The sequence below is a fragment of the Scyliorhinus canicula genome, chromosome 20 (genome assembly GCF_902713615.1).
Source record: "Scyliorhinus canicula chromosome 20, sScyCan1.1, whole genome shotgun sequence".
Classification (NCBI taxonomy): Eukaryota; Metazoa; Chordata; class Chondrichthyes; order Carcharhiniformes; family Scyliorhinidae; genus Scyliorhinus; species Scyliorhinus canicula.
In genome coordinates this window covers 38,443,303-38,459,579 of record NC_052165.1, presented here as the reverse complement: position 1 = coordinate 38,459,579, position 16,277 = coordinate 38,443,303, and the positions used below count along the sequence as shown (strand labels likewise).

Here is a 16,277-nt window from a genome sequence, read left to right as displayed (position 1 = left end):
GGTACAATTTTGTCTTTTAAAAAGTATTTAGACAGTTATGTGGGAAAGATGGGTGTAGAGGGATATGGGCCAAATGCAGGCAATTAGGACTAGCTTGGTGGTTAAAAGCTGGGTGGCATGGACAGGTTGGGCCAAAGGGCCTGTTTTAATGCTGTAAACCTCTGTGTCTATGACTCTATAATTGTTCACAGTGATCTGAACACACAGACCAGAACAAACTGACTGCGAAACAGCCACTTACCTGTTTTAGCTTGTTCTTCTCCAGCTTTTTCAACTTCTTCCAGAGCCAATTCTACCTCTTGTGCTTTCATCTGTATTTTATTTTTAAAAATCATAAACATTTTGATAGTGTGCAAATCTAGAATATTCTGAATTTTAAAGAGTACAGACTAAATTCCATATGAACTAACAATGTGTCTTCACATCCAGTAAAGCATTTCCAAGTTTTCTTTTGGTATTGTATAACCAGATTTGCAATCCTTAGAAAAACCCACTACAGGTCCGCAAAAATATTTTACAATTGATTTGTTTATTTATATTCACATTAGATTAAGGGGAAGGTAGAAGGTTAAGGGGAGATCTAATAGAAACTTACAAGATAATACATGGCTTAGAAAGGGTGGACGCAAAGAAACTGTTTCCGTTAGGCGAGGAGACGAGGACCCGTGGGCACAGCCTTAGAATTAGAGGGGGTAAATTCAGAACAGAAATGCGGAGACATTTCTTCAGCCAGAGAGTGGTGGGCCTGTGGAATTCATTGCCGCGGAGTGCAGTGGAGGCCGGGACGCTAAATGGCTTCAAGGCAGAGATAGATAAATTCTTGATGTCGCGAGGAATTAAGGGCTACGGGGAGAATGCTGGTAGGTGGAGTTGAAATGCCCATCAGCCATGATTGAATGGCGGAGTGGACTCGATGGGCCGAATGGCCTTACTTCCACTCCTATGTCTTATGGTCTTATAGATTGGATAAAGCATTATTCAGAAATATTGCACAAAATAAGATCACATTCAAAACTAATGGTGTGTAATTAAAATGTTTGTGCTATCTCTTTTGTTTATTTTCTCCTCCCTGCCCTGTAGATAATGGCCCAGATCCTCCGAGGAGCGGCAACGACCATCAGATTGCTGCTGTGATCCCCACTACTCAACACTGCTGCATATTTCTACTGTAGTCTTCAGAGCCCAGCTTTCACAGAAATGCACAAATCTTCTGTCAAATGGAGAATGCATTCGTCAAGGAATTCCATCAGAGCGGAGAAGCATCCATCGAGGAATTGCATCAGAGTTGAGAAGCATCCGTCGAGGAATTCCATCAGAGCGGAGAAGCATCACTCGAGGAATTTTATCAGAGCGGAGAAGCGTCCGTTGAGGAATTCCAGAGTCGTGAAGCATAGTTGAGGAATTCCATCAGAGCGGAGAAGCCATCTAGGAATTTTATCAGAGCGGAGAAGCCATCAAGGAATTCCATCGGAGCGAAGAAGCGTCCATCGAGAATTCTATCAGAGCGGAGAAGCGTCGGCGAGAATTCCATCAGAGCAGAGAAGCGTCCGTCAAAAATTCCATCAGAGTGGAGGAGCATCTGTTGAGGAATTCCATCAGAGTGGAGAAGCGTCCGTTGAGGAATTCCATCAGAGCAGAGAAGCCATCAAGGAATTCTACAGAGCGGAGAAAGATCCATCAAGGAATTCCAGTGGTGAAGCATCGTTGAGGAATTCCATCAAAACGGAGAACCCATCGAGGAATTCCATCAGAGTGGAGAAGCGTCCATCGAGAATTCCATCAGAGTGGAGAAGCGTCCGGCGGGAATTCCATCAGAGCGGAGAAGCGTCCATCGAGAATTCTATCAGAGCGGAGAAGCGTCCGGTGAGAATTCCATCAGAGCAGAGAAGCGTCCGTCAAAAATTCCATCAGAGTGGAGGAGCATCTGTCGAGGAATTCCATCAGAGTGGAGAAGCGTCCGTTGAGGAATTCCATCAGAGCAGAGAAGCCATCAAGGAATTCTACAGAGCGGAGAAAGATCCATCAAGGAATTCCAGTGGTGAAGCATCGTTGAGGAATTCCATCAGAGCGGAGAACCCATCGAGGAATTCCATCAGAGTGGAGAAGCGTCCATCGAGGAATTCCATCAGAGTGGAGAAGCATCCATCGAGAATTCCATCAGAGCGGAGAAGCGTCCATCGAGAATTCCATCAGAGCGGAGAAGCATCCGGCGAGAATTCCATCAGAGTGGAGAAGCGTCCGGCGAGAATTCCATCAGAGTGGAGAAGCGTCCGTCGAGAATTCCATCAGAGCGGAGAAGAGTCCATTGAGAATTCAATCAGAGCGGAGAAGCACCCGGCGGGAATTCCACCAGAGTGGAGAAGCACCTGGCGGGAATTCCATCAAAATAGAGAAGCGTCCGGTGAGAATTCCATCAGAGCGGAGAAGCATCCGGTGAGAATTCCATCAGAGCGGAGAAGTGTCCGTTGAGGAATTCCACAGAGCGGAGAAACATTCGTTGAGGAATTCCATCAGAGCGGAGAAGAGTCCTTCGAAGAATTCCACCAGAGCGGAGAAGCATTCATTGAGGAATTTTATCAAGAGCTGAGAAGCGTCCATCGAGGAATTCCATCAGAGCGGAGAAGCGTCGTTGAAGAATTCTATCAGAACGGAGAAGGATTCGTTGAGTAATTCTATCAGAGCTGAGAAGCGTCCATTGAGGAATTCCAGAGCAGAGAAGGATTCGTTGAGGAATTCTATTAGAGCTGAGAAGCGTTTGTCGAGGAATCCCACCAGAGCGGAGAAATGTCCATTGAGGAATTCCATCAGAGCGGAGAAACGTCCATTGAGGAATTCCATCAGAGCGGAGAAATGTTAATTGAGGAATACCACAAGAGCGGAGAAATGTCCATTGAGGAATTCCATCAGAGCGGAGAAACGTTCATTGAGGAATTCCATCAGAGTGGAGAAATGTTCATTGAGGAATACCATCAGTGAAGCGCCCAGCAAGGAATTCCATCAGATGTCTACACCTGCGGGGTCACACATCAATCTCCAACAATCCAGAAACCGGATCCATTGGGTCAGTGAAAATACAAATCTTGTCCAAGGAGCATTGCTCATGTTTGAGCCTTGATACAAACAATGCCCTGTATTTATATAGCGCATTGAATAAAATGTCCCAAGATGCTTCACTCGACATTATAAAATAAAATATGACATCAAACCACACAAGGAGATATTAGAGCAGAAACAAATGCTTGGTCAAATAAGTAATTTTTAAGGAACATCTTTTTTTTTTAAATTTAGAATACCCAATTATTTTTTCCCAATTAAGGGGCAATTTAGGGTGGCCAATCCATCTACTCTGCACATTTTTGGGTTGTGGGGGCGAAACCCACGCAGACACGGGGAGAATGTGCAAACTCGACACGGACAGTGACCCAAAGCCGGGATTGAACCTGGGACCTCAGCGCCGTGAGGCAGCTGTGCTAACCACTAGGCCACCATGCCACCCTTGGAACACCTTTAAGGAGGAAAGCAGAGAGGTTCAGAGAATTCCAGAGCTTACAGTCCCAGGCAACTGAAGGCACAGCCATCAATTAACAGTGATTACAGCTAGTCTATTGAACATAATGGTAAATAACTTCAATTTATGCCATCATGTCCCCTATTGTTTTGTTAATATTACTTCACCCACTTAACAATCTCTTGTTTTTATTTAGTAATTTCACAGATCGCGTGTGTGTGTGTAAAAGAGTGCATGTTTCCGCACTCATGCACGTGCAATTGTGTTTGTATGAGTGTTGTGTGTGTGCGGGTTTATTGATGTGACTTTGTCTGCATATATGTCCATTTTAGAGTGTGTGCATTTCCTCTCCCTTCCCTAAACAAACCGTACTGCTTCAATTTCCTTCAACTCTGGTGAAAGACCCACATTTGCAGCCTAACTTGTCAATTCTCTCCAAAGGTGCTGAATAATCTGCTAAATGCTTCCAGAATTTTCTGATTTTGTTTCTGATTTCCAATCTCTGCAATTTATCAGTTCTATAAACCTTCATAATTTAGAGTTTTACAGCTCAGAAAGTGGTCCTTCGGCCCAACATGTCTGCGCCAGCCATCAAACACCAAACTATTCTAATCCATTTCCAGTACTTGGTCTTTGTATGCTCTGGCATTTCAAGTGTTCATCAAATGCTTCTTAAATGTTGTGAGGATTACCGCCTCCATCACCCTTCAAAGCAGTGAGTTCCAGATTCCCATCACCCTCTGGATGAAAATGTTTTCCCTCAAATCCCCACTAAATCTCCTGCCCCTTACCTTAAATCTACACCCCCTTGTTATTGACCCCTCAACTCAGGGGAAAAGTTTCTTCCTATCAACTCTATCTATGCACCTCATAATTTTGTACACCTCAATCAACCCTCAGTCTTCTCTCCTCTAAAGAGAACAACCCCTGCCTACCAGCCTCTCTTTATAGCTGAAATGCTCAAGCCCAGGCAACATCCAGGTCAATCTCCTCGGCACTCTCTCTAGTGCAATCACACCCTTCCAGTAGCGTGGTGATCCGAACTGTTCACAGTACTCCAGCTGTAACCAGCATTCATATATTGTCTTATATTCTGTGTCTTGGCTAATAAAGGCAAATATCCCATATGCCTTCTTAACCACGTTAGCTATCTGTCCTGCTACCTTCAGGGATCTTTGAACATGCACCCAAGACAGCTCTGATCCTCTGTACTTCCTAGCATCCTATCATTCATCATGTATCCCTCTTGCCTGGTTAATGCTCCCAAAATGCATCATCTCACACTTTTCAGGGTTAAATTCCATTTGCCACAGGTCTGCCCATCTAAGTAGCCCGTCTATATCATCCTGTAAAGGTTTCTTCCTCGCTATTTACCGTACCACCAAATTTCATGTCATCTGCATTCACATCAAGATCAAGTGTGTCCCTGTCACTCTTTTTCTCAATGCAACGTTATTTTGAAGATAGTGTAGTAGTCTTAATTCTTACCGGTCAGTTACACAAGGTGAAAATAGGATGTTTTGTGTACAATTAAATAATCATCCAGTACTTAATTACATACCCAAGTAAAACAACCTTCTGCATGTTTTCCGTGTTTAGTTTATGATGATACGAACGCTTTCCTTAACCACTTTTGTTAATAAATATTCATTCTAGAAATGGAGAAACAAATAAGAATCTGTAAACACAAACCTTCATTAAGGACTGAGTGATGCGGAAAAGCTGAACCAGCTTCTCTGGGTTCTCTGCTGTCAACTCATTTCCTTCAACCTAGGCACAGAAATTCACAGTTAAATTTCTAAAATTACTAAATGCAAAAATATTACCATTATTAAACAGTATAGAACTGAAATAAATAGAAAGACCTTGGATATTGAATACAACAGCTTATCTGCCAGTTTCTCTCGACTTGGCAAAGAGTCTGGATCAACTTTCATTAATTTATCCCAATCCAGATTAGGCGCCATCTTGGTGTATGGTTGTTGGGTTCACTCTACAGGACAAAATATTTAAAATGTCAGTAATAAAATTAACCATTCCATTAATTACAAGTATTGCTGAATAAAAAGACATGCTGTCAAAGCTTTTCCAGTTGTACTCATCAGGACAAATACAAGAATGCCAAATTTCAATGGCAACAACAATTTATACTCCAAGAGAAAGGATGCTGATTGGTTAGCGAGTCCACTGATTGATAGAAGTATTGTCTTGGAGAATACACTAAGGAACTATTGTCCTCCATGCTTTTGTTTAATTCAAAAAAAGGCGCAACAGTCTGGACATGTTCCTTTCTCCTGCAGAGGACAGGTCCCTTCGTATGTGTAGAATTAGAAGTATACTTTGGATCTGAAAGACCTCAATTTGGCATTGAAGAAAGGTGCAAGTAATGTTTTGGGAGAAAAAAAGCTTCTGTAATCAATGTAATGTTAGAAAGGTTGCTTCTTCTCAGTTATCTATTTGTCCTGCTGATGCTGGTAGGATTAATAAACAAGTACGGTGACATTTTTGAGCTTTTTAAAACACATATTGCAATCCAATAAAAAGGTACATTTATACATTTTTATACATTACTTCTCGCACGTTTCTCTCAGATCATCTGCTGTACCCCAGCTCTTTTTAGAAATTTTTTTATCAGGATGTAGGGGTCACATGAAAGGTCAGCATTTATTGCCCATCCTTAATTGCTCTTCAGAAGGTGTTGGAGGGGGCTTCTACTTGAATCACTACAGTGTGAAGGCCCTCCCATAGTGCTGTTAGGGAGGAAATGATGGAATGGAGCCTTATACCCAAGGCAATGTGGTGTGTTACTTGAATGCACCTGATGGTGCAGAGGTCATGGGTTTGGAAAGTGCTGTCGAAGAAGTTTTGCGAAGATGCCGGAATGTATCTTGTAGATGGTACACACTCCTGCCACTGTGTGCCAGTGGTGGAGAAAGTGAATGTCGAAGGTGGTAGATGGGGTGGCTTTGTCCTGGATGGCATTCAGCTTCTTGAGTGTTGTTGGAGCTTCACTCATCCAAGCAAGTGGAGAGTATTTCATCACACTCCCAACTTGTCCCTTCTAGATAGTGGACAAGCTTTGGTGAGATCCTCGCCACAAAATCGCACCTCTGATCTGCTCTTGTAGACACAGCATTTATGTGCCTTAACCAGTTATATATCTGATCAGTGTGACCTGCAGGATGGTAATGATATTGAATGTCAATGGGAGATGGTTGGATTTTTTCTTGTTGGAGATGGTCATTGCCTGGCACTTGTATGGCACTGACATTACCTATCAGTCCAAAATTGAATATTGTCTAAGTATTGCTGCATGCTGGCACAGACTGCTTCAGGATCTAAGGAGTTACAAGTGGAACTGAACTATGTGCAGTCTGTTTCTGACCTTATGATGCAAGGAAGATCATTGATGAAGCAGCTGAAGATGATTGGGCCAAGGACACTACCCTGAGAAACTTCTGGAGCGATGTCCTGGGGCTGAAATTATTGGCTTCCAACAGTTACCTACTTTAGTTCTCAGTATGATCCAACCAGTCCCCGATTCCCATTGACTACAATTTTAGGAGGACGTCTTGATGCCACATTAAGACTGTCAAATTATAAATTCACACCAGTAGTGAAACCTGCTGCTTTAAAAACTTCTGCAGTTGATGGAAACAGTAATTAGTAGGCCTAAATTGCTGAATTTACCAACCTTCTGTAAATCTGTAAAGCTGTTTATCTCACAGCTTCCAGAAAATTAACTAAAACTGGCTGCTACGGACCTGGCACCTCCCTTTACTTACATCATCTTTCTGTAGTAGGGTGGTTAGCACTGTTGTTTGACAGTTCCAGGGACCCGGTTTGGAATCCCGGCTTGAGTTACTGTCTGTGCGGAGTCTGCATGTTCTTCCCTTGTCTGCTTGAGTTTCCTCCCAAAAGTCCCGAAAGACATGCTTGTTAGTTGAATTAGACATTCTGAATTCACCCTCAGTGTACCCAAACAGGGTAGTGTGGCAACTGGGGAACTTCACAGTAACTTCATTGCCATGTTAGTGCAACGCTACTTGTGACACTAATAATAATCATTCTTAATATTATTCCACTCAAATCCCATGACCTACTTACTTAACTTTAAACACAATGGGGGAGATTCTCCGCAAATGCGGAGAATCGTAAAGGCTGCCGTGGGACAGGCCGTGACCCACAGCAACCTTCACGCCCACTTCCGGGGCCGATTCTCCCCCCCGGGCGGGGCTAGGAGCGCGGCCCCATGCGTCACGGCAGCGCGGCATTGACGACGGTCGTCAAGGCCACATGTCAAACGTCACGGCGGCTGACGCGGCCAATGACATCAGCCGCGCATGCGCAGGTTGGACAATGTTCCCTCAGGCGCCCCGCAAGACGTGGTGGCTTGATCTTGCGGGGCGGCGGACGGAAAAGAGTGCGTCCGTTAGACGCACGGCCCCCTTGGCACGGCCGTGGTACGGCCGTGCCAATCGGGCCCCCAGATGCTCCAAATGGGCATCTGCCGCCCGTTTCACAATGGCAGCGAGCAGGTGTGTTGCTGCCGTGTTGAAACGGGCGTGAAGGCCTGGCCGCTCGGTCCATCGGCCTCGGAGAATCGCCGCTCGCCGTAAAAAACGGGAGAGAATAGCGGGAGGGCGTGAAAAATGTCGGGAGGCCCTCCCGCTATTCTCCCACCCAGCGTGGGGAGCGGAGAATCGCGCCCAATGTCTCAAACAATCAATGCCCCAGAAATCATGCGTGGGAAAGCATAAGGAAGTTGAGGAATGTCGAAGCCCCAGAAGAAAGGTGCTAGAAAGAAGGGGGCGAGCTGAAGTCCACCGGCGAATGCAACTGCGAGTCCTGCGGGTAGAAAGTGTTAAGTAATGGGTTAAGAGACATTCTAATTAGTTGTCTCCTTTATGTTAAGTATCCAATAATTGACACTGATATGTAAAGGGACTCCAGATGGCCTTTGTGTCAGGTGCAGTGATGTTAGAGTTTTGTGCAGAGTCTGTTGAAGTGAAATAAAGGTGTTGGTGAAAAGGAGCAGAACTTTTGACTCTTCATACAACAGCAGCTAAACGTCTAACAGAAAGATGGCGGGGTCTGGGTCGTAAGGTGGGGCCACTCCCCTTACAGTGTAAACTCTTACCGAGGTGATGACGGTGGAGTGTGAAAGGCTGTATGCCAAGCATATGGAGGTGCTTTGAAGGGAGATGCTGGCTTTGCTTAAAGAGTGGGTGGAAGGGTTGATTGTCCCCGGTAAAAGCGGCAGTGTTGAAGACGTTGGTCGAGGTGTGGGAGCAAGAAAAGAAATTGAATTGGTTGGAGGAGACATTGTCGCAACACCGTGACCAGTTCACCTTGATGGGTGAAGAGCTGTGAAGGGTGGCGGATGTCAATAAAGGGCTCACGTCCAAGGTGGAGGACCTGGAGAACAGGTCGAAGAGGCAAAACATGAGAATCATGGGCCTGCCTGAGGGGGTGGAGGGCTCGAAGCTGACCGAGAACTTTGTGAAGCTGTTTACTGAGTTGATGGGGGAGGGGGAAGATCCCTCCCTCTACGGGTTGGATAGGGCACATCGGTCACTCAGGCCGAAGCCTAAAGAGAATGAGCCAGCAAGAGTGGTTATAGTCTGCTTTCACAGCCAGCTACCATGTAAAGGAGAAGGTTTTGAGCTGGGCAAAGCAGAGACAAGATGTGAAGTGGGAAGGCGATGGAATACGCATATACTAAGGTATGACGGCGGAGCTGTCGAGAAGACGAGCGGCCTTTGGACGGGTGAAGGCGACATTGTACGGCAGCGGTGTGAGATTTGGAGTGATCTACCCTGCGGAGCTGAGAGTGACTCACAATTCAAAGGACTTTTATTTTGAGACGGTGGAGGCGGCAGAGGCATTTGTTAAGGCTGAAGGAGTGGGACTGAGATGAGAATTCGGTTTTGGACTTGGTTGGTTGGGAGGGGGATTGTATTTTCTTATTGTGGGTATTCTATTTTGTTGGGTTTTGTTTGTGTCTCTTGAATGCGGTGGTTTTGTTTTTGTTTACATGTGTTTTGGATTTTAGTTTTCTTTTTTCCTTATTGGCGTGGTTCTGTATTGTTTCTTGGTATGGGGAGGGGGGCAGGGGGTGTAGCCACCTGGGGTGGCCACTGCCCAACACAAAATGGAAGATTGCAAGGAATGCAGGGAAAATGGACATGTTGGAAAGCAAACAGCTTGCAAAGCGATTGTATATTGGGACGACTGCAGAAACCAGTTTTGACTGTTGCAGAAACCAGTTTTGACTGTTGCAGAAACCAGACAACACTGTGAAAGAAACCAGTTAACATACTAATGAGGCAATACCGGGCGAGTCCCAGATACAATGGACACAAGTTAAGCACAAATCGATACATTCTATGGAAGGCCAGACCCTGTGGCACCAGAGAAGCCCAAAACAATAGGTCCCAAGAACCGCCCAGTGACCGAGGAACTGCCCTATGATTGGGTCGTTCAAACATAATCGATTGGGAAGAGACCCAATCGATTCCAAGCAGGTAATGGAGTCCGCCCCACTCCGAGAGAACGCAGAAATTTGTATTGGAAATCCAATTTGGAAAAGGAAAAACCACAAGTGTTCAAGGAGTTCAAATCAATAACAATAATTCAGAAGTGTGTTTTTGCATGCGTAACTAACAGGGTTATAAGGTTAAACTGAGAGATTTTTGGTGCGTCAAACTGTCGGGAGTTTTATAATCGGAACATAGCGAAAGCCGTACCCGTACTTTAAAGCATTACCTGATCATCCCCTGTTCCAAATTAAAGAGAGAAAGAGGAAACGGCCATGCAGGTAATGGAACGCCTCATTAACCCAGAACAGTTCGTGGTCGCAGCGACCAGCAGTAGCAGAGTAGGCCAGTATCCCGTATGGGAGCTGGAACTCAGGAAATACCTCAAAGGGAAAGGATGGCCCCTTTGGAGTGAGTTTTGTTTGAATGAGGAGACACTCCCGGGAGTATAGGACATATTTGGTGGGAGAACCTTTCTCAAATTCACAGGAAGAATTTAAGTAAAGCACGCAAGCCGATGGCAATTGTGTCCTGCTTGGCACAATTGCGAGGCACAGAGGAGGTTGTTCGGACGCTCCGAGCAGAATTAGAGGAAAGGAATAGGATGAGCAAAGTGGATGTCAGGGACATCGAAAAGGAAAACCTAGAGTTAAGAAGGAAGCTGGCAGAGAAGGATAGAGAGGTGGATGGTGCCCAGAGGGCACATCAGTCCTGTCTAGCCCATCTGAGCAGTTCTCAAACCCAATACGAAAAAGCCTATCAAGATGTGCAGCGTGCAGTCCTGATAAGAGAAGAGTCAGAAAAGCAGGTAGAGGCACTGCAAAGGCAATGCTCTGACCTAAATGCAACTTTAAGAGCACTCCATGCTGCCACCACTGAGCAAAGGCAAAGCACAGTGGATCACGCGAAGTGTAGGAAGCAGATTGCGGAGCTGTAATCTCTGCTTTCCGTACAGAATGGGTTCCAAAGCACCTTTGGAACACAGTTAGATGAGGAAAATGCCCCAGATTGGCAAGAATTGAATGAACACGCGCAGGCGCTATGTTCAGGGAACATGTGCGCCAGCAGTGCAACAGAAAGGAAAGCGCCCCAACCCCCCCACAGATCAGATAGCACCCGCACCTATGAACCCAGTCACCACCCAAAGAAAGGCAACCACAGAAGGCGCACCCGACATCACCTACACCACCCCCTTAACCGTAACACAACTCAGGGACGCGTGTGAGAAAATCACCCCGTTCCTCCCCACCGCAGACCCCAACCAATTTTTCGCGAAAGTAAAACAGCAGGCTACCATGTACGGCCTGGGTGGGCGAGAGCAAGTGAAACTCACAGTTTTGAGTTTAGACTCATCAGTAGTTGCAGCCCTCCCCGACCCACAGAACGTTGGAGGAGGCACCCTCAAGGAGATGCATACATCTATTTTAGATGCGATAGGGTACAATAGAGGAGACCCAGTCAAAGGCCTAAATAAGTGTAGGCAGAAAAGGACAGAGCATCCCACAGCATTCGCAGGAAGGCTGTGGATTCATTTCACTGCCGTTTTTGGCGATTAGACCGTGCATTTAACCCGTGATAATATGGTTAAATGGACCCGCACCATAATCTCCCACGCCACAGATGCAGGACAGAATGTCTGCAGTAGTTATGACCCCTCAGAAGAGGCCCATAATGAAAAATGGGTTTTGAAAAGATTGTCCCGCGCTTGGGAGCAATCTGTCCAAGGCAAAGTAAAGATAAAGACCCAGAAGAAGCTCAGGCTGCAGCAGATATACAGGCAGTAGAGCGCACCAAACCCCGCATGGGTAAACGAAGGAAAGAACAGCCCCCCCCACAGAAGTCGCAGGAATGTTACAACTGCGGGACACTTAGGACATTTTGCAAGGGAATGCAACGGCCCACAGAGATCTCAGAGAGGCCAGCAGACAGGCACTCTGAACAGGAACAAAGTTAAGCCTATACACAGTATAGGGACGCAGTCAGGACAGACCAATGTGGACGGAACGGACTGCCGGTGTTCGGGCTCCCCCACTTGGGTCTGTGACACACTCTGGGACCAATCCGGAAAGCCAGTGGTCACAGCAAAGATTAGAGGGAAGCCCATAGAATTACTTTGGGACACAGGAGGGTCCCGCACAACAATTAATTCCACCATTACAGCATAGGCAGACACGTGGCCGACCACATCCACAATTACACTCAGCGGATTTACAGGTCACTCGCAGCAGGGACACATTACAGCCCCTGTATCAATTCAGCTAGGGAACATCTCCACCAGACACCCTGTGTGTTAGTTAATCTGCCCCGGCACAGCAGAACACATACTGGGTATTGATTTCATGAATGCCCACAGCCTGTCGTTCGATCCAGTAAATCAGTGTGTCTGGAGAATGGCAAAATCTGACAGAGCACCCGCAACTCTCACAGTAGGAGAGTATGCAAATAGGATTAGCGCAGTAGGCGACTATTATATCGACCTGACCACGCTTAGCACGGACAAACAGGTTAGGGCAGTTTTGAACCGACACAGGACAGCATTTGCCAGTCACGGCACGACTGCGGCAGAATGACTGGACAAGTTCAAGTTACTGGACCTGACCCGAGACCACAGAGACAGTACCGATTTCCCCTAGAAGCAGAGGGAGAAATTGGAAAGGTTATAGAGAGCTTATTAGAGCAGGGTGTACTTAGGACAGTAGCCTCGACTAATAATGCACCTGTTTGGCCAGTGAGGAAGCCCGACGGATCATGGCGTCTGACCATTGATTATCGGGAACTCAACAAAGTAACCCCAACAGTAGCCCCCACGGTAGCAACAAGTCCCGAGACCATGCTCAAGCAGGGACACCACTCCAAATATTTCACGGTATTGGACATTAGCAATAGCTTCTGGTCAATCCCATTGGCAAAGGCGTGCCAGTACAAATTTGCCTTCACATTTAAAGGACAGCAGTATACGTGGACATGCCTCCCACAAGGATTCCACAATTCCCCCTCCATTTTCCACCGACAGCTGGCAAATGGATTAGCCAAATTTTCCCGACCTGAATGTCTGGTACGGTATGTGGACGACCTATTACTGCAGACAGACACCAAGGCAGAGCACATCATGCTTCTGGCCGAACTCCTGGAAATTTTACAAGAGATTGGATGTAAAGTTAACCCCAGAAAGGCCCAGATATTGGAGAATCAAGTGATGTATTTGGGTACAGTCATCACGCACGGCAAACGCGAGATCGAGTTCAAAAGAATTGAATCGATTGTCAAATTGCCCCTTCCCCAGAATGTTTTAGCGCTCCGGTCGTTTTTAAGGACTGGTTGGGTACTGTCGGAACCATTTCGATGGTTTTGCGACAAAGGCAGCCTCACTCTCAGACCTCCTTAAGAAAGGAGCCCCTTGGGAATGGCTTCCGCAGCATACAGAGGCTGCGGAGGAGTTAAAGAAGGCCCTTAGCGCAGCACCCGCGCTACAAGTTCCAGACCAACTCTCCCCCTAGGCAATAGAGGTAGCTAGCACCAATCTGACCCTCTCGGCCGTGCTCCTTCAGGAACGGCACGAGCAGCTACGACCAGTGGCTTATGCCTTACGACTTTTAGACCCCGTAGAACAAGGATTTTCAACCTGCGAGAGGCACCTACTAGCAGTTTTCTGGGCAGTTCAGTACTTCTCGTACGTTACCGGACTTAATCCCATCACCATTTTGACCGAGCACACCCCCACACAGTTACTTTTAGACGGTCGACTGAAGGACGGTTCAGTGAGACAGATAAGAGCAGCTAGGTGGACACTACTGTTACAAGGACGGGACATAACAGTTAAACGGACCAAAACACACACATTTTTAGCGGACAACCTCCAGTATCCAGGACAACCCCATGAATGCGAGATTGTAGCACCCCTACACAACACAGGACCCTTCATTGCAAAGACGCCCCCCAGAAAGATAGGGATTTCAAGCCAGAGCCCCCAGCACACCGACACGTGTGCCGCATTGAAAATATATGTGGACGGTTCATCCACAGTTTTAGATGGAGAACGCATCACTAGATGCGGGATCTATGTTGAGGATGCGCAGGGTCGCGCACTAGAAGAGATCGCATTAAAATTACCAGGTCACTTAGGCGCGCAGGCAGCAGAGCTCGCGGCCATCGCATACATAGTGGACCACCCAGATTCGTTCCCCCAGCCCAGCAGACATATATTCGGACAGCTTATATGTCTGTAACAGCCTGACTGATTTTCTACCCCTGTGGAGGACAAGAGGTTTTGTCTCTACAGACGGGAAGCCCCTTCCATCAGCCCCATTACTCCGCCATATCCGAGAGAAGGCAAAGGATAGGACGTATGGCATAGTTAAAGTTAGGAGTCACCATAGGTCATCCCCCCGGAAATGTAAAAGCCGACGCACTGGCAAAAGCAGGTTCCAGGCGAGGTCACTTTTGGACACCCCCAGCTAGCGCACCAGCTAGCGCCCCTGTGAGTGCAGTTCAGGTCTCACAGACAGAAATCAAAGATTTAGTACAGGCACAGAAGCAGGACGAAAATCTCCGGGAGATTTTTAAAGGAAACTTTGTGGGCCCAGTACGATAGATTCAAACACGCTTTGACCACACATGAGGGTGTGATCATTAAAGATAAATTGTATGTGGTTCCTGAACAAGACAGGAATCAAATGATTGCCTTATTCCATGACAATCATGGACACCAAGGGATCGACCCGACCACAAGACACCTTAGACAACTCTGTTGGTGGCCCAACTTACGACAAGATGTGACCCACTACATAGAGAATTGTTTAATTTGTGCACAGAATAACCCGGAGAGGTATTCAAAGAAGGCACAACTCAGCCACATTCGCCCCGTTAATGGCCCCTGGACAAACCTCCAGATCGATTTTATAGGACCATTGCCCCCTTGCAGGAAGGCTATAATATGTTCTGGTGGTCATAGATACCTTTACCAAATGGGTAGAGGCATTCCCTTCACGCACCAACACCGCTAAGACAGCTGCAAAGATCCTGACCCACCACATCTTTACGAGATGGGGTCTCCCCAGAAGTATAGAGTCAGATCAGGGATCTCACTTTACAGGACGGGTCATGAAGAACGTCCTGACCATATTCGGCATAAAACAGAACTTCCACATTGCGTATCACCCCCAGTCAAGCGGGATAGTAGAACACATGAATCGGACCCTAAATTCGACCCTTAGGAAGATGGTACAGAACAATTTGACTTGGGATTCAGTGCTCCCATTCGCACTAATGTTCATCCGAAATACAGTTTCATCATCTACAGGTTTCACCCCACACACACTCATGGCCGGACGCCCTATGAAAGGATCAGAATTCCTTTTAGGACTGGACATGACGGCCCAGAAGTGACGGCCCTCACACACGAGAAAGCAGTCAAAGAATTAGTTGAAACTGTGAGGTCTGCACAGTTAGCGGCCGCAGTAATATTGGGAAAACGACGAAAACAGAGCACGGCCTGTTTTAACAAGAATGTACACCCCACAGAATTTCAGGTTGGGCAACAGGTTCTGCTATCTGTTTATAACCCCAGCACGTTTCTGGCTCCTAAATTTTCCGGCCCGTACTCAATTTCGGACAAAATCAGCCCCTCGGTATATAGGATAAAGTACCCCAACGGTAAGACTGCGTGGTTTCATATTAACAAACTGAAGGCTTATGCAACACAGTCAGTGGGCGGAGTCGAGATCGAGTCCGATGAGGAACAGTCAGACTACTCGCACCATGTCCTACTCGATGCAGCAGAACACCTCGCCCCGCCCACAAGAGGCACATTTCCACCCTCCCCCTCACAGACCAGTTCCTCATCGGACTCGATCTCGACTCCGCCCACTGCCTTCAGACCACGCCCCGGAACGCCCACAAGCTGCCACAGCACAGACAGTGACAGTGACTGTGAAACTGAGGACAGCCACAGCACTCCACCCTACAGCCCCCACTTCAGCGACTACGACCCCGACTCCAGTGACCCCATGGAGATCACCTACATTAAATATCCACACCCACCACCCAACACTGACGACCCCGACAATGCTCCTTCAATTTTAGACCCCACGATTTGCCACAGGGACAATTCTTGGCGACTTGTCCGCAATGACGAGAGTGACCCCCGGTCACACAATGCAAAGATTGCATGCCTGATCCATACATAGAACATAGAACATAGAACAGTACAGCACAGACAAGGGTATGGGATC

At 46.8% G+C, this 16,277-nt stretch overlaps 1 protein-coding gene across 14 annotated transcripts in view; it reads right to left on the bottom strand.

Annotated features, from left to right (window-relative positions):
* The window catches only part of cep290 (centrosomal protein 290), a 190,026-nt gene that overhangs the window by 168,278 nt on the left and 5,471 nt on the right, over nt 1-16,277 (bottom strand). For all 14 annotated transcript variants that reach the window (XR_005458314.1, XM_038780396.1, XM_038780387.1 and 11 more), the window contains exons 2-4: nt 5,374-5,501; nt 5,201-5,278; nt 242-311 (exon numbers count right to left, since the gene is read on the bottom strand). Coding sequence is in view for 13 of the 14 variants with exons in the window: in XM_038780396.1 (XP_038636324.1) it covers nt 242-311; nt 5,201-5,278; nt 5,374-5,475 (250 nt within the window). In the remaining variant the exon portion in view is untranslated. The remainder of the gene's footprint in view (nt 1-241; nt 312-5,200; nt 5,279-5,373; nt 5,502-16,277) is intronic.